The sequence below is a fragment of the Bos indicus x Bos taurus genome, chromosome 1 (genome assembly GCF_003369695.1).
Source record: "Bos indicus x Bos taurus breed Angus x Brahman F1 hybrid chromosome 1, Bos_hybrid_MaternalHap_v2.0, whole genome shotgun sequence".
In the NCBI taxonomy this organism is placed as follows: Eukaryota; Metazoa; Chordata; class Mammalia; order Artiodactyla; family Bovidae; genus Bos; species Bos indicus x Bos taurus.
Window position 1 is genome coordinate 42,476,882 of NC_040076.1, and position 18,909 is coordinate 42,495,790.

General features: G+C 38.7%; 1 protein-coding gene across 1 annotated transcript; it reads left to right on the top strand.

Annotated features, from left to right (window-relative positions):
• Positions 1 to 6,584: 6,584 nt before the first annotated feature.
• On the top strand, positions 6,585 to 7,637 carry LOC113897631 (olfactory receptor 5K1-like). The gene is made up of 2 exons (XM_027550459.1): positions 6,585 to 7,506; positions 7,582 to 7,637. Exons 1-2 carry the CDS (start codon positions 6,585 to 6,587, stop codon positions 7,635 to 7,637), a joined length of 978 nt encoding a protein of 325 aa, XP_027406260.1.
• Positions 7,638 to 18,909: the final 11,272 nt, after the last annotated feature.

Below are 18,909 nucleotides of genomic sequence, written 5' to 3' on the forward strand. Positions count from 1 at the left end.
GAGAACAAAAATGAGTAGGTCTAGGGTGAGAGAGAGTGAGAAGATATTTTAGTGAGGAAATAAAAGCAAATTAATGAAGCAGGTGTATAAGAGGAAGAGTAAAGGGATGCACGTGGCCAACTGCCCTGATCTGAGAGGAAGAAAGCAAAGTGAGAGGCAAGATGCAGACTGTGGGGCATCTGGGATGACAAAACAAGGAAAAACTGTTTGAAAGCTAATCAAAGATCCTTACAAATACTTGAACAAGGAAGTATTATCATTTCTTTCATTCAACAGATAAGTATTTGTTGAGCACTACGAAGTACGATGTATCTATTCAAGTGTTAGAAATAAAGGAATGAACATAATCAAGACATCTCTTTCCTCTTAAAACAACAGAGATTAGAGGAGGAGTGACTGATTATAGACATGCTGAGTGCTAAAGAACTGATGCTTTTGAACTGTGGAGCCGGAGAAGACTCTTGAGAGTCCCATGCACAACAAGGAGATGAAACCAGTCTATCTTAAAGAAAATCAACCCTTAAAAATTCACTGGGAGTATTGATACTGAAGCTGAAGCTCTAATAATATGGCCATCTGATGTGAAGAGTTGACTCACTGGAAAAGACCCTGAAGCTGGGGAAGATTGAAGGCAAAAGGGGAAAAGGGGGCTGCAGAGGATGAAATGATTCAATAGCATCAGCTACTCAATGGACATGAATTTGAACAACCTCCAGGAGAGAGTGAAGGATAGAGGAGCCTGGCATGCTACACAGTCCCTTGTCATTCAGTTGCTCAGTCCTTTCCGACTCTTTGTGACCCCATGGCCTGCAACTCGCCAGGCTTCCCTGTCCTTCACCATCTCCCAGAGTTTGTATCAGGTGGCCAAAATATAGGAGCTTCAGCTTCAGCATCAGTCTTTCCAATGCATATTCAGGGTTGATTGCCTTTAGGATTGATTGGTTTGATGTCCTTGCAGTCCAAGGGACTCAAGAGTCTTCTCTAACACCACAGTTTGAAAGCATCAATTCTTTGGCATTCAGCCTTCTTTATGGTCCAACTCTCACATTCGTACATGACTACTGGAAAAACCATAGTTTTGACTAGACAGACTTTTGTTGGCAAAGTGATGTCTCTGGTTTTTAACGCACTGTCTAGGTTTGTCATAGCTTTCATTCCAAGGAGCAAGCATCTTGTAACTTCATGGCTGCAGTCACCACCTGCAGTGATTTTGGAGCCCAAGAAAATAAAGTCTGTCACTGTTTCCATTGTTTCCCCATCTATTTGCCATGAAGTGATGGGACCACATGCCATGATCTTCATTTTTTGAATGCTGAGTTTTAAGCCAGTTTTTTCACTCTCCTCTTTCACCTTCATCAAGAGGCTCTTTAGTTCCTCTTTGCTTTCTCCCATAAGCGTGGTGTTGTCTGCATATCTGAGTTATTGATATTTCTCCCGGCAATCTTGATCCCAGCTTGTGTTTCATCCAGCCCAGAATTTTGCATGATATGGTGGTGGATGTTTTTCTCTAAGTCATGTCCAAATCTTGTGATCTGCTGGACTGTAGCCTGCCAGGCTCCTATGTCCATGGGGATTCTCCAGGCAAGAATACTGGAGTAAGTTGCCATTTCCTTCTCCAGGGGATCTTCAAGACCCAGGGATCAAACCCGTTCTCCTCCATTGCAGGCTGAATCTTTACCGACTGAGCTATGAAGAAAGCCCCTTCACATGATATACTCTGCATACAGTTTAAATAAGCAGGGTGACAATCTACAGCCTTGACATACTCTTTTCCCAATAAGGAACCCATCTTTGTTTTGTGTCCAGTTCTAACTGTTGCTTCTTGACCTGCATACAGGTTTCTGAGGAGACGAGGTCAGGAGGTCAGGTGGTCTGGTATTCCCATCTCTAAGAATTTTCCACAGCTTGTTGTGACCCACGTAGTCAAAGGCTTTAGTGTAGTCAATGAAGCAGAAGTAGATGTTTTACTGAAATTCTCTTGTTTTTTTCTATGATCCAACGGATACCGGCAATTTGATCTCTGGTTCCTCTGCCTTTTCTAAACCCAGTTAGTATATCTGGAAGTTCTCAGTTCACATACTGTTGAAGCCTAGCTTGAAAAATTTTGAGCATGACCTTCCTAGCATGTGAAAGGAGTGCAACTGTGAGATAGTTTGAAATTGCGCTACACAGTGCATGGTGTCACAAACAGTCGGACACAACTTAATGACTGAACAATAACAAATAAATATATAGCCTCCAGGAGAGTAATTATTAGAATAAAGGAGGAATCAGCATAATAAAGACAAAACAGCTGGTAAGGACTTAAAAGAAAGAACAACTTCAGTAATTCATATCTGGGACTAAATAATAGTATCAAAGTTTCCACTATGGGTTGAGGAGGACACGGGACCAAATTCAATTCACAGGGGGAAGGTGATACTCTGGCTACATCTTCAACACCATTTAGTATCATCTCCAAAGTAAATCATCTTTCATAAACAATATTAAGGCCATAAAATATTAATTACTTCAACAGAAGGTGAAACCAACCTGACTCTTCTGCTTATTTTACATTTTACAAAATGAAGGCAGAGAATTGTAAAAATGAGGTCAGTTACGTTAGATTCAGCAAGATGACCTCAAATTACCTTGGTGACTTTAATGAAGGTCTTTTACTTTAACCTAATTTTTTTCACAGGTCATCTTTAATTAACTTTTGGTAGCTAGATCATAGTGACATAATCTCCCCACAGAAACACAATGAAATCATTACAAGGAAATCCCTTTAGCATTTGATGGAAAATTTAAATTTGTGTTGTATGGAAAATAATTACTGATGCTCACCTATTAGTAGTCTCCCAGATGTTTATTCCTTTAACCCCAAGTGTTTTAGAGACTAAGGTTTATATTCTAAAATTCTAGTAGACCTAACACCGGAAAGCAAATAACTAGGCATTTACATAAGGCATATGTAACTAGGCATTACATAAGACTTCTCAGTGAAATCTAGGTAAGAATAAACTTCTATTTTACTTTGCTTTTATTTCTGTTTCTATTTTACTTTTAATATTAATATAAATTAACATTTATTTTTTGAATTATTAAGCATTTTTGTTATGCAAGATTTCAACTATTTAGTTATCATCCTAGCTATTTCCAAAACTGAAAACTATGGGAATGAGGGTGAAAAAATTCATTGCAACTTATGCTGACCTCTCTGATTATAAAACTTCAAAATATACAGGTAAAGACAGAATATAATTCTGTTATATAATTCAGACCTGCACATAGAAAGTTATTTCTATCTTGGCTGAATAATAAATTGGCATATATTTAATATTTTAAAACAAAAAATAGATAAAACTTTCAGCCAGTTCCCATAGTTTGAAATTGAAATAAACCATTTTGACCATAGAATTTATATGATTAGACACTCAGTCAATATGTCTTGTAGGTTACTAAATAATAGTAGAAGGTAGCTCTTTAAAGAAAAACAAAATTTGTTCTCACAAATCATATTAAGATTTAAAGGGTTTTCTCTGAGTCTTAGGAAACTAAAGTAGAAAAGCGTGGCTTACTTTTATTTACTTTTAATGTACTATGACATACTTCTGAAAATCTTACATAACTTTCTTAGGAAACAGAAAATAGTAGGCATGTTAATTCAGATAAAAGATACACAGATACTTCTAAGCAAAGAATTTTGATAATATCCTTTGTAAACTGTTCTTCAAAATTAAATCTCAACTTGCAGATAGCAAATAGTTCATTAAGGATCATTGGTAGGATACTAAAAATAAGTTCACCCGTCCCAGGTCACTGACCTGGAGGTAGGACTGGAAATAATCATGCTTTTTTCCCATAGCACTCTACAACTGTTTTTGAAGTATAAATTACAGAATATCTCAGAATACTTATAATATAAAAAGAAAAATACACATACACATATGGAAAAAGCAAGGTTAGATTTTATACAAGCAATTCTAGATTGTATTGGATATAAAAAATACTCTTGATGGTTCAAAAAAATGGAGACTGGTATAGTTTGGGACACTGAATAAACTTTATTATGCATTATTATAAAAAACTATGCTTTATATAAAGAAGAAACTATGCTTATATAAAGCATATATAAAACACTTGACTGAGTGACTGAACTGAACTGATGCTTTATATTTATATAAAGATGTAGGTATCTAGGCATGTTCAAAGAGAATAGTGGATGCAGCATGACACTGTGAAAAGAGATGAAAGAGATGAAAATCTGTAAGTGCAATTTTCTTAGGTAATTTTCTTTAAAGATGAACAGCCCTGTCCTTCATCCTTAGTGATTTCCACACATTCCTAAGATATAAATCAAACATAACTGTGTATGTTATTCAAAAATTGCCTCTACTGGGAGAATACATGAAAAGTATCTAATTATATATATATATATATATATATATATATATATATATATATACACACAAACACACATTTGTTGTTGTTCAGTCACTAAGCAATGTCTGACTCTGTGATACCATGGACTGCAGCACACCAGGCTTTCCCCTGTCATTCACTCTCTCAGAGTTTGCTCAAATTCATATCCATTGAGTTGGTGATGCCATCAAACCATTTCATCCTCTGTCACCCTGTTCTTCTCCTGCCCTCAATCTTTCCCAGCACTGGGGTCTTTTCCAATGAGTTGGCTCTTCCCATCAGGTGGCCAAAGTATTGGAGCTTTAACTTCAGCATCAGTTCATTCAATGAACATTCAAAGTTGATTTCCTTTAGGATGGACTAGTTGGATCTCTTTGCTGTCCAAGGAATTCTCAAGAGTCTTCTCCAGCACCACAATTCCAAAACATCAACTCTTCAGCGCTCAGCTTTCTTTATGGACCAACTCTAATCTGTACATGACTGCTGGAAAAACCACAGTTTTGACTATACAGACCTTTACTGGCAAAGTGATGTCCCTGCTTTTTACTGTACTGTCTAGCGATGACATAGCTTTTTTCCCAAGGAACCAGCATCTCTTAATTGCATGGCTGCAGCCACCATCTACAGTGATTTAGGAGCCCAAGAAAATAAAATAAAATAAACTGTTTCCACCTTTTCTTCATCTATGTGCCATGAAGTGATAGGACCAGAAGCCATGATCTTATTTTTTTTGCATGTTGAGTTTTAAGCCAACTTTTTTACTCTCCTCTTTCACCTTCATCAAGAGGCTCTTTAGTTCCTCCTCACTTTCTGCTATTAGAATGATATCACCTGCATATCTGAGGTTGTTGTTATTTCTCTCAGAAATCTTGATTTCAGCTTGTGATTCATTCAGCCCAGCATTTTGTATGATATACTCTGCATATAAGCAGGGTGATAATATACAGCCTTGACATACTTCTTTCCCAATTTTGAATGTGTCTATTGTTCAATGTCTGGTTCTATCTGTTGCTTTTTGATCTGCATACAGGTTTCTCAGCAGACAGGTAAGGTGGTCTGGTATTCCCATCTCTTTAAGAATTTTTGACAGTTTGTTGTGATCCACACAGTCAAAGGCTTTAGCGTAGTCAATGACGCAGAAGTAGATGTTTTGTTTTGTTTTGTTTTGTTTTAATTCTCTTGCTTTTTCTATGATCCAACAGATGTAGGCAGTTTGATCTCTGGTTCCTCTGCCTTTTCTAAATCCAGCTTGTACATATGGAAGTTCTTGGTTCACATACTGTTGAAGCTTAGCTTGAAGGATTTTGAGTGTTACCTTGCTAGCATGTGAAATGAGTGCAATTGTGCAGTAGTCTGAGCATTCTTTAGCATTGCCTTTCTTTGGGATTGGAATGAAAATTGACCTTTTCCAGTCCTGTGACCATTGCTGAGTTTCCCAAATTGGCTCAACATACTGAGTGCAGCACTTCAACAGCATCATCCTTTAGGATTTGAAATAGCTCAGCCAGAATTCCCTCACCCGCACTACTTTTTATTGTGGCACTTCACACTCCTGGATGTCTGGCTCTAGGTGAATGAGATATATATGTGACTTGGTATTTATTTTAAGGGACTCATACAAAATCTGGGGCTTCTCAGATGCCTTTAGTGGTAAAGAATCTGCCTGCCAGTGCAGGAGATGTGGGTTTGATCCCTGAGTCAGGAAGAGCCTCTGAAGGAGGAAATAGAACCCACTCTAGTATTCTTGCCTGGAAAATCCCATGGACAGAGGCGCCTAGGGAGCTACAGTCCACAGGGTTGCAAATGGTTGGACATGGGTCAGCGACTGCACACGAGCACATATAAAAAATGACACATTATTTGGGAATACTGAATATGGGTGCCATAGATATATATAGTGTTCTTCATAAATTCATAAAGACAACCCCTTTTCACTGCAAGCATTCCCCCTAAAACTACAAAAATATTTTGGAGAATCCTGAATTTCAGAATCAAAATTTTACATTTCAAAGAAATAAATGTCTCCCACAGGTCCATGTCCCTATATCCCAGAGGAAATAGGGGAAGTTTTAAGAATGGCTACATTCCTTGTATAAAGAAAAATTTGAAGAGGAAAACTATAGACACTCTAATTTCAATGCTGTATCTCCACAATTCCTGGGTCAACAGAGAAGGTAGATATGACTGAAGATAACCACTCCTTGACAACAGAGTTTACTCTCACAGGATTTACAGAACGTCCAGAGCTGAAGACCCTTCTGTTCCTGATATTCCTTACCATCTATCTGATCACCATGGTGGGGAATCTTGGTCTGGTGGCATTGATAGTCACAGAGCATCGTCTTCACACACCAATGTACATCTTTCTGGGTAACCTCGCGCTGATGGATTCCTATTGTTCCAGTGCCATTACCCCAAAGATGCTACAGAACCTCTTTTCCAAAGACAGAATGATTTCTCTGTACGAATGCATGGCACAATTCTATTGTCTCTGCCTTGCAGAAACTACAGATAGCTTTCTCCTGGCAGCAATGGCCTATGATCGCTATGTGGCCATCTGCAAACCACTGCAGTACCACACCATGATGTCAAAGAAACTCTGCATTCAGATGACCACAGGGGCCTACATAGCTGGAAACATTCACCCCGCAATTCATGTAGGGTTTCTCTTTAGGTTAACTTTCTGTAGGTCTCATCAAATTAATCACTTTTTTTGTGATGTCCTTCCATTATACAGACTCTCCTGTGTGAACCCTTATATCAATGAACTGATGATATTTATTGTTTCAGGGTCACTTTCAGTCTTCACTATTACCATAGTCATAATCTCTTACCTTTTTATCCTTTTCACAATTTTCAAAATGAAATCCAAAGAAGGAAAAAGCAAAGCCTTGTCTACTTGTGCCTCCCACTTTCTCTCTGTCTCAATTTTCTATGGTTCTCTTCTCTTCATGTACATTCGACCAAATTCAGTTAATGAAGAGAACAAAGATATTATACCTATTGCTATTTTTTATACTTCAGTGATTCCTTTATTAAACCCTTTTATTTACAGTCTAAGAAATAGGGAAGTAATTAATATTATGAAGAAAATTATGAAGATTTCATAACATTCTGCAACAAGTATCATTCCATATGAACAAGTGATTTTAATTTGATTAAAGTTTTTTCAAAATCAAGAAATACTAAGAAAATGGAAAATGGCCACCTCACAAATAACATTAGATTGTTAAAACATGATGGCATTATCAGTCAAATAAATACAGTCAAACGAAGAAAATATGGTAAAATATATTCACAAATCTAAGCTACTAGGTTTCATCAGAAGTGAACTAAATAATTACCATTGAGGTCACATTTGTGTCACAGTATGTTAGTTAAACTAGAAGCTATATTTCAGAGTACAGTAAGTTACACTTTTAGACAAATTCAGCAAAGGCCAGGAATTGAGGTCAGTACATATAAAGAGCACCTTCATGTGGCAAATTTCTAGAATCCCAAGGTATAATCTTACAAACTTCCCAATATCCCAAGTTCTCAAATATTAGTACCCTCTTAAGCATGTGACAGAAGAAAAAACATATATCAACTTCATTTTCAATTTTTTAGTTTGTTCAAAAGATTATGTTTGAGTATGAAATCTCACAGAACGTATATTGATTAATAAAAACTTTTTCTCTTTAGACTGAGTCAATTTACACTTAAGTTCTCTGAAATGCAGTATATGTACTTTGGTGTACTATCAATCTGTACTTGAAGATGATGCTATTTATATTGACATCACTATGAATTTGACATTTTCATGTAGTTTGATCATCACATATAACAGTGAAATTCCTGAATATATCCTTAAATAAAGTTTTTTCTCTCTGATATTATTATTTGTCCTTTTTATCATTAGGAATACCACCAATATGGTCTGATTCCAGGGTAAATTACTGGTATATGCATATCATTAACAAAAAGTTGGAGATGCTGATCAAACATAAAGGAGCCAGAAAACAGTAAAAATTTAAATATCTAAACAATGATATTTATTGATCCTAACATATAAATATGGAAGAAAAATAATTTACTGAGAACGTGCTCTCTGCTTGATGCTACATTAGACCTTTCATATATATTACATATCAATTCATAAAACGTGATTTTTCATGCTTTTCATCAGTAAAAATCTCATATTTTGCAATATTAAGGAGCTGGCCCAAGTTCATCCAGCTCATCAAATTCTGCCAGAATTGAATCAGTACTACCTTTTCCCTATGTGATTAGGAGTTCAGAAAATGGAAATCCTTGGAGCCTAGCGTATTTAGCTCTTAAGTTGCATCAGAAGTAAAAATATGCCTTAAAAATGGGAAAAAAATGATTTTTGGAGGAAAATAGAAATGGTTATGGCTGATGTCAATGTTTATGGAAAACAGAGTGGCTCTGGGAATGAGGATGAAGATGAACCATGGGATGGAATCAAAAAATGAACAAAACAGTCAGAGAGAGCTATCAGTTAATTTGGGGGAAACAGGGGAGGTGCCTCAGTTACTGAGAATCTTAAAGGCCACCCTAAGGAATCTGACTTAATCTTAGAAGCTGAAGTCTCCTTGGAGCAGAGCAATATGATTGTACATTTCAGAATCCTGATCTTGCAGCTAATCAGAAAGAGACTTAAAGCAAGAAGGCTAACTTCAAAAATTCATGTATTAGATGAGAAGAACTGAAACTGGAGAATATTCTAAATGGAGGGGGATGCACAGATAGAAACATTTTAATGAAATAAATAGTAAACTGGAACTGTTGATAATAAAATGAAAGCCTATCTTTTCCCTGCAAATATCAAACATGACATAACCAATTCCATATCACCAATACTTAATAAGGTACCTGATACATTTGGACTTCAATAAACTTTTCACTGCAGCCAGGTTTTCTGGAAGAGTTTTTAGGCCTCCCTCTGAGCCCTCCTTCAATATAGTTTAATATAATTGTGTAAATTAATGTAATAGGCTTATTATTTTTATTTTTGAATGAATTAGTAAATTTTAATTTCTAACATTGTAAAATGGATAGATATAATCCACATAAACAAAGTTCTTTATGGTCATAAGACACTTTATAAGCAAAAAGAAATCTCAATTCAGTCACTCAGTCATGTCCAACTCTTTGAGAGCCCATGAACTGCAGAACGCTAGACCTCCCTGTCTATCACCAACTCCCAGAGTCCACCCAAACCCATGTCCACTGTATCGGTGATGCCATCCAACCATCTCATCCTCTGTCATCCCCTTCTCCTCTGGCCCTCAATCTTTCCCAGCATCAGGGTATTTTCAAATGAGTCAGCTCTCCACATCAGGTGGCCAAAGTATTGGAGTTTCAGCTTCAACATCAATCCCTCCAATGAACACCCAGGACTGATCTCCTTTAGGAGGGACTGGTTGGATCTTCTTGCAGTCCAAGGGACTCTCAAGAGTCTTCTCCAACACCACAGTTCAAAAGCATCAATTCTTCTGCATTCAGCTTTCTTTATAGTCCAACTTTCACATCCATACATGACTATTGGAAAAACCATAACCTTGACTAGATGGACCTTTATTGGCAAAATAATGTCTCTGCTTTTTAATATGCTATCTAATTTGGTCATAACTTTCCTTCCAAGGAGCAAGCATCTTTTAATTTCATGGCTGCAATCACCATCCGCTGTGATTTTGGATCCCAGAAAAATAAAGTCAGCCACTGTTTCCCCATCTATTTGCCATGAAGTGATGGGGCTGGATGCCATGATCTTAGTTTTCTGAATGTTGAGCTTTAAGCCAACTTCTTCACCCTCTTCTTTCACTTTCATCAAGAAAAACTGTACAAAAAAAGATCTTCATGATCCAGATGATCACGATGGTGTGATCACTCCCACGCACCTAGAGCCCGACATACTGGAATGTGAAGTCAAGTGGGCCTTAGGAAGCACCACTACAAACAAAGTTAGTGGAGGTGATGGATTACAGTTGAGCTATTTCAAATTCTAAAAGATGATGCTGTGAAAGTGCTGCACTCAACATGCCAGCAAATTTGGAAAACTCAGCAGTGGCCACAGGACTGGAAAAGGTCTGTTTTCATTCCAATCCCAAAGAAAGGCAATGCCAAAGAATGCTCAAACTACCGCACAATTGCACTCATCTCACACGCTAGTAAAGTAATGCTTAAAATTCTCCAAGCCAGGCTTCAGTAATACGTGAACTATGAACTTCCGGATGTTCAAGCTGGTTTTAGCAAAGACAGAGGAACCAGAGCTCAAATTGCCAACATCTCCTGGACCATCAAAAAAGCAAGAGAGTTCCAGACAAACATCTATTTCTGCTTTATTGACTATGCCAAAGCCTTTGACTGTGTGGATCAGAATAAAATGTGGAAAATTCTTAAATAGATGGGAATACCAGACCACCTGACCTGCCTCTTGGGAAACCTGTATGCAGGTCAGGAAGCAACAGTTAGAACTGGACAGGGAACAACAGACTGGTTCCAAATAGGAAAAGGAGTATGTCAAGGCTGTATATTGTCACCCTGCTTATTTAAAAAGAAATCTAGATACCAAAAATTATGAGAAGCTATGAATTAGAGGTATGTTGCACATTCTATATTCACTATTTTAATGGATATTTTTAGTTTTCAGGCTTGTATGCATTGATTTAGTTCCCCTTTCCTAAGGGTACCAAAATTTGAGCTATGTATCTCTGCACCACTCCCCAACCCTTAGCAACACTGGAGCACCAGAGATCTGTTAAGAAAAGAACATGTGACTGACTCAGGGCTAATGAGACCAAAAAAAATTTATTGTCTAGAACTATCTGGGAAATAAGTATCATTTATTTGAAAAGATGTTCACAAAAAGGATAGTGTCTCTCCTTCGAGTCATGGTATGTGACTATGATATATGGCACAATTTATGTGAGGGATCGGGGGCAGGAGGAGAAGGGGATGACAGAGGATGAGATGGCTGGATGGCATCACTGACTCGATTGAGTGAACTCCGGGAGTTGGTGATGGACAGGGAGGCCTGGTGCGCTGCGATTCATGGGGTTGCAAAGAGTCGGACATGACTGAGTGACTGAACTGAACTGAACTGACTGATGTGTATTTTTACTCACAGTCTTCAGGCATCTGACTTTACAGGATGGATCTGGTAGGCTTTGGCTGAGGATGGCACAACTAGATGTGTTTTTCCAGTAGTCATGTATGGATGTATGGATGTATAGTTGGACTATGAAGAAAGCTGAGTGCCGAAGAATTGATGCTTTTGAACTGTTGTGTTGGAGAAGATTCTTGAGAGTCCTTTGGAGTGCAAGGAGATCCAACCAGTCCATCCTAAAGGAAATCAGTCCTGAATATTCATTGGAAGGACTGATCCTGAAGCTGACACTCCAATACTTTGGCCACCTGATGGGAAGAACTGACTCATTTGAAAAGACCCTGATGCTGGGAAAGATTGAAGGCAGGAGGAGAAGGGGATGGCAGAGGATGAGATTGTTGGATGGCATCACCAACTCAATGGACATGAGTTTGAGTAAGTTCCGGGAGTTGGTGATGGACAGGGAAGCCTGGCGTGCTGCATTCCATGGATTCACAGAGTTGAACATGACTGAGCGGCTGAACTGATGTGTATTTTGCCATCAAGAAGGAAACCAGATTGGAGATAAAGTCAATACACAATGGATGGCATAGCTGAGGAAGTCACAGAAACAGACCCAGAGTCACTGGCATAAATTCATCTGGTTTTACAATCTAACAGCTCTTCTTAATGTTTAACTTTGGAAGACATGCATTATTTATAACTAAGGAAATGTTAATCGATACATTCATGTCTCTTGCCTTACCTCCCCTTTTCTATTTTTAAATAATCTATTTTTAAGTCTATTTTTAAATAATCATCAGACAGTCTTTAGTTTACAAATTACTCTTCAGTAGTACCCATTCAGGTATTATTCACATCTATCTTATTTTAACTTTTTTTTTTGATTCTGTACTTTTTAAATAGAATAACTGTAACAATATACTGTAATAAAAGTTATATGGATATAATTCTATACTTTTATTTCTTTTATTTTTTATTTTTTGCAGAGCTTTCTTTTTTTTTTAATTTTATTTTATTTTTAAAATTTACAATGTTGCATTAGTTTTGCCAAATATCAAAATGAATCCGCCACAGGTATACATGTGTTCCGCATCCTGAACCCTCCTCCCTCCTCCCTCTCCATACCATTCCTCTGGGTTGTCCCAGTGCACCAGCCCCAAGCATCCAGTATTGTGCATCGAACCTGGACTGGCAACTCATTTCATACATGATATTATACATGTTTCAATGCCATTCTCCCATATCTTCCCACCCTCTCCCTCTCCCACAGAGTCCATAAGACTGTTCTATACATCAGTGTCTCTTTTGCTGTCTCGTACACAGGGTTATTGTTACCATCTTTCTAAATTCCATATATATGCATTAGTATACTGTATTTATGTTTTTCCTTCTGGCTTACTTCACTCTGTATAATAGGCTCCAGTTTCATCCACCTCATTAGAACTGATTCAAATGTATTCTTTTTAATGGCTGAGTAATACTCCATTGTGTATATGTACCACTGCTTTCTTATCCATTCATCTGCTGATGGATATCTAGGTTGCTTCCATGTCCTGGCTATTATAAACAGTGCTGCGATGAACATTGGGGTACAGTGTCTCTTTCCCTTCTGGTTTCCTTGGTGTGTATGCCCAGCAGTGGGATTGCTGGATCATAAGGCACTTCTATTTCCAGTTTTTTAAGGACTCTCCACACTGTTCTCCATAGTGGCTGTACTAGTTTGCATTCCCACCAACAGTGTAAGAGGGTTCCCTTTTCTCCACACCCTCCCCAGCATTTATTGCTTGTAGACTTTTGGATCGCAGCCATTCTGACTGGCATGAAATGGTACCTCATTGTGGTTTTGATTTGCATTTCTCTGATAATGAGTGATGTTGAGCATCTTTTCATGTGTTTGTTAGCCATCTGTATGTCTTCTTTGGAGAAATGTCTATTTAGTTCTTTGGCCCATTTTTTGATTGGGTCATTTATTTTTCTGGAGTTGAGCTGGAGGAGTTGCTTGTATATTTTTGAGATTAGTTGTTTGTCAATTGCTTCATTTGCTATTATTTTCTCCCATTCTGAAGGCTGTCTTTTCACCTTGCTAATAGTTTCCTTTGATGTGCAGAAGCTTTTAAGGTTAATTAGGTCCCATTTGTTTATTTTTGCTTTTATTTCCAATATTCTGGGAGGTGGGTCATAGAGGATCCTGCTGTGATGTATGTCAGAGAGTGTTTTGCTATGTTCTCCTCTAGGAATTTTATAGTTTCTGGTCTTACGTTGAGATCTTTAATCCATTTTGAGTTTATTTTTGTATATGGTGTTAGAAAGTGTTCTAGTTTCATTCTTTTACAAGTGGTTGACCAGATTTCCCAGCACCACTTGTTAAAGAGATTGTCTTTAATCCATTGTATATTCTTGCCTCCTTTGTCAAAGATAAGGTGTCCATATGTGCGTGGATTTATCTCTGGGCTTTCTATTTTGTTCCATTGATCTATATTTCTGTCTTTGTGCCAGTACCATACTCTCTTGATAACTGTGGCTTCTTGTTTTATATTGGAGTACAGTTGATTAACAGTCTTGTGTTAGTTTCAGTTGTACAATAAAGTGATTCAGTTATATATATATATATATATATATATATATATATATATACACATGTATCTATTTTTTTTTCAAATATTTTTCTCAGTTAGGCTGTTACATAATAATGAGCAGCGTTCCTGCACTATACAATAGGTCCCTGTTGGTTATCCATTTAAAATACAGCAGTGCATACATGTCAATCCCAAACTCCCTACTATCCCTCTCCACCATCCTTCCCCAATGGTAACCTTAAGTTTGTTCTTTAAGTCCATGAGTCTGTTTCTGTTTTGTAAATAAGTTCAGTTGTATCATTTTTTTTTAGATTTCACATATAAGCTATATCACATGATAGTCTCATTGCAATACTATTTATAATGGCCAAGACATAGAAGCAACCTAAATGTCCATCAACATAAAAATGGATAAAGAACATGTGCTACCTATATACAATAGAATATTACTCATCTACGTCTATTGTCTTTTACCTTCCTTACTCTATTTTAATTCTGTATAATTCCACTTTAAAAATTTATCCACAAAAATACTAAGGTGGAGCTCAGGAACCAAATCCAGGCTATCTAGCTTCAGAGGCTATATTCTAACCACTAAGTCATAGTGTGTTGTTAGTCATTCAGTCAAGTTACACTCTTTGTGATCCCATGGTCTGCAGTCTGCCTCTGTCCGTGGGATTCTCCATGCAAGAATATTGGAATGGGTAACTATTCTCTTCTCCAGGGGATCTTCCTGATCCAGCGATCGAACCTGGGTCTCTTGCATTGCAGGCAGATTCTTTACCATCTCAGCCATAAGAGGTTCACATAGGATAAAGAAGTTAAAGTAGCAGGAGGAGAAAACTTCCAAGAAGCTAAGCTATCTAGTGGATAGGACAGAAATTCAAGAATGCTATGAATCAATGATATTTTCCTCCAAATTTATTTTGAAAAATTTCAAACATATCAAAGTTAAGAGAATGCTCAGAGATTTTTAAAATCAATATTAAACAACTATTAACATTTTACATTTGACTGGTAAGCCATCTCCAAATGTGTACATACATATATACTTATGGATGTGAGAGTTGGACTGTGAAAAAGGCTGAGCGCCAAAGAATTGATGCTTTTGAACTGTGGTGCTGGAGAAGACTCTTGAGAGTCCCTTGGACTGCAAGGAGATCCAACCAGTCCATTCTGAAGGAGATCAGCCCTGGGATTTCTTTGGAAGGAATGATGCTAAAGCTGAACCTCCAGTACTTTGGCCACCTCACGTGAAGACTTGACTCATTGGAAAAGACCCTGATGCTGGGAGGGATTGGGGGCAGGAGGAAAGGGGGACGACAGAGGATGAGATGGCTGGATGGCATCACTGACTCGATGGACGTGAGTCTGAGTGAACTCCGGGAGTTGGTGATGGACAGGGAGGCCGGGCGTGCTGCGATTCATGGGGTTGCTAAGAGTCGGACATGACTGAGCGACTGAACTGAACTGAACTGAACTGATACATGTAAACAGTATGACAGTTTACCCAAAAATACTTCAACATACATCTCAAAGGAACACAGACATTTCCTACATGATCATAATGTCATTATAATCTCTATGTAATTTAACAGCACCAAATATGAAAGTCACATCTGAACTTTTCCCAATTTTCCCAGATTGTCCTCTATAGTGATTTATTTTTCATCAAGAATTCAGTTAAATGTCATTTTTTATTTATTTGATAATTTTTATATTTTATATAGTTTTCAAAGGTTACACTCCATTTCTACTTATTATAAATATTGGTTTTAGTCTCCATGTTATATAATGCATCTGTGTAGGCTTTCTTACACCAAATAGTTTGTACCTCCCACTCTCCCAACTCTATATTCGCCTTCCCCACTTCCTCATTGGTATGTTCTCTGTATCTGTGAGTCTGCTCTCTTTTTCTAATATTTACTAGTTCACTGCATAGTTTAGATTTCACATGTAAGTGATATCATACAGTATTTGTCTTTCTCAGTTTGACTTGTTTCACTTAGCACAATGCCCTTCAAGTCCTCTCATAAGACAACAAATGGTAAAAAGGCATTATTTATATGGCTGAGTACTTTTCCACTGTGTGTGTGTGTGTGTGTGTGTGTGTACACTTCTTCATCCATTCATCTGTTAGTAGACACTAGTTTCCACGTCTTTACAATTGTATAATGCTGCTAGGAACACTGGGGTACGTGTATCTTTTTGAATTAATGGGCTTTTCCCCAGATGTATACCCAGAAGTGGAACTGCTGGGTCAAATGGCAGTTCAGTTATTAGTTTTTTGGAGAAACCTCCATACTGTTGGCTGTACCAATTTACATTCCTACTGACAGTGTATGAGGGTTCCCTTTTCTCCACATGCTTCTGAACATTTGTTATCTGTATTGTTTTATATGATAGCCATCCTGAATGGTGTAATATGATAACTTACTGCGGTTGTAATTTCCATTTCCTTGATGATTTGTGACATTGAACACCTTTCCATGTGCCTGTTGGCTACCTGCAATTCCTCCTTGGAAAAAGTCTATTCAGTACTTACGTCCATTTAAAAAAATCAGGTTATTTGGGTTTTTCTGATGTTGAGTTATACAAAACTTTTATATATGCTGGATATTAATAATATCTTTTATCAATCATCAGTTCAGTTCAGTTCAGTTCAGTCACTCAGTCATGTCCAACTCTTTGTGACCCCATGAATTGTAGCACGCCAGGCCTCCTTGTCCATCACCAGCATGAATCACAGCACACCAGGCCTCCCTGTCCATAAGCAACTCCCAGAGTTCACCCAAACTCTTGTCCATCGATTCGGTGATGCCATCCAGCCATCTCATCCTCTGTCGTCCCCTTCTCCTCCTGCCCCCAATCCCTCCCAGCATCAGAGTCTTTTCCAATGAGTCAACTCTTCGCATGAGGTGGCCAAAGTACTGGAGGTTCAGCTTTAGCATCATTCCTTCCAAAGAAATCCCAGGGCTGATCTCCTTTAGAATGGATTGGTTGGATCTCCTTGCAGTCCAGGGGACTCTCAAGAGTCTTCTCCAACACCACAGTTCAAAAGCATAAATTCGGAGAGGAGGAGCCAAGATGGCGGAGGAGTAGGACGGGGAGAACACTTTCTCCCCCACAAATTCATTAAAAGAGCATTTAAACGTCGAGTAAATTCCACAAAACAACTTCTGAATGCCGGCAGAGGACATCAGGCACCCAGAAAAGCAATCCAACTCTTCGAAGGAGGTAGGAAAAAATACAAAAGACAAAAAAAGAGACAAAAGAGGGAGGGACGGAGTTCCGTCCCAGGAAGGGAGTCTTAAAAAGAGAGAAGTTTCCAAACACCAGGAAACCTTCTCACTGCCGAATCTGTGCCGAGCTTTGGAAGCACAGAGGGCAACATAACAGGAAGAAAAAATAAATAAACAATTAAAACTCGAAGACTGCGAGTCCTATGGTAACTCCCCCAGCGGAGAAGCAGCACAGACGCCTGCACACGCCATTAGCAAGCGGGGGCTGGGCAGGGAGGCACAGCGCCGGCTGCATCGCTTAGAGTAAGAATCTGGCCTGAATACCCTGAGCACTATCTGAGCGAAATAATTTGGGCTAGCAAACCAGACTGTGGGATATCTACCACGCGAAAAGCCAGCCCCAACCTAAGACACCGCCAGGCCCGTGCACGGAACAAAGAATTGATCAGAGATAGCCGGCTGCAGACCTTCCCCCTCCGGTGACAGGCAGCCAGAGCCGGAAGGGGGCAATCGCAGCCCCAGAGAGACATTATCTATAAAACTGTAAGCAGGCTTCTTTGCTAGCTAAAACTTTTTGGGGGTCTGGACGGTTAACATCTGCCTGAGAAGGTGCACCGGTTTTACACCCAGATAACCGAGTGGCGGGGAGGCGATAAGTCGCAGCATTGGCGCTCGCCAAACACCTCATCACTTGAGCTGCTCGGACCTGGGAAGAGCACAAAACTCAGGCCCAACTGAGTCTGCGCCTCTGAGAACTACCCGAGTGCCTGAACCTGAGCGGCTTGGACCTGGGAGGTACATGCAACCCAGGGCCAGCCTCGGATTGTTCCCGGCGGAACAACCTAGAGCCCAAGCAGTGTGGGCAGGGAGGCTACATGCGCCGTGAGCGGGGGCAGACCCAGTGTGGCTGAGGCACTGCGAGCGCACACCAGTGTTATTTGTTTGCAGCATCCCTCCCTCCCTCCCCACAGCGCGACTGAACAAAGAGAAGAAATACAGCTCCACCCATCAGAACACTGACACAAGCTTCCCTAACCAGGAAACCTTCCTTGCATTCCTATACATTAATAATGAGAAAACAGAAAGAGAAATTAAGGAAACAATTCCATTCACCATTGCAACGGAAAGAATAAAATACTTAGGAATATATCTACCTAAAGAAACTAAAGACCTATATATAGAAAACTATAAAACACTGGTGAAAGAAATCAAAGAGGACACTAATAGATGGAGAAATATACCATGTTCATGGATTGGAAGAATCAATATAGTGAAAATGAGTATACTACCCAAAGCAATTTATAGATTCAATGCAATCCCTATCAAGCTACCAACAGTATTCTTCACAGAGCTAGAACAAATAATTTCACAATTTGTATGGAAATACAAAAAACCTCGAATAGCCAAAGCGATCTTGAGAAAGAAAAATGGAACTGGAGGAATCAACCTACCTGACTTCAGGCTCTACTACAAAGCCACAGTTATCAAGAGAGTATGGTACTGGCACAAAGACAGAAATATAGATCAATGGAACAAAATAGAAAGCCCAGAGATAAATCCACGCACATATGGA

Excerpts from the sequence above, each read along its gene's own strand:
- LOC113897631 (XM_027550459.1), top strand. The coding sequence starts at position 6,585 with ATGACTGAAGATAACCACTCCTTGACAACAGAGTTTACTCTCACAGGA. Across the intron at positions 7,507-7,581 it reads TATGAAGAAAATTATGAAGA|AAGAAATACTAAGAAAATGG; the intron begins TTTCATAACATT and ends TTTTTCAAAATC.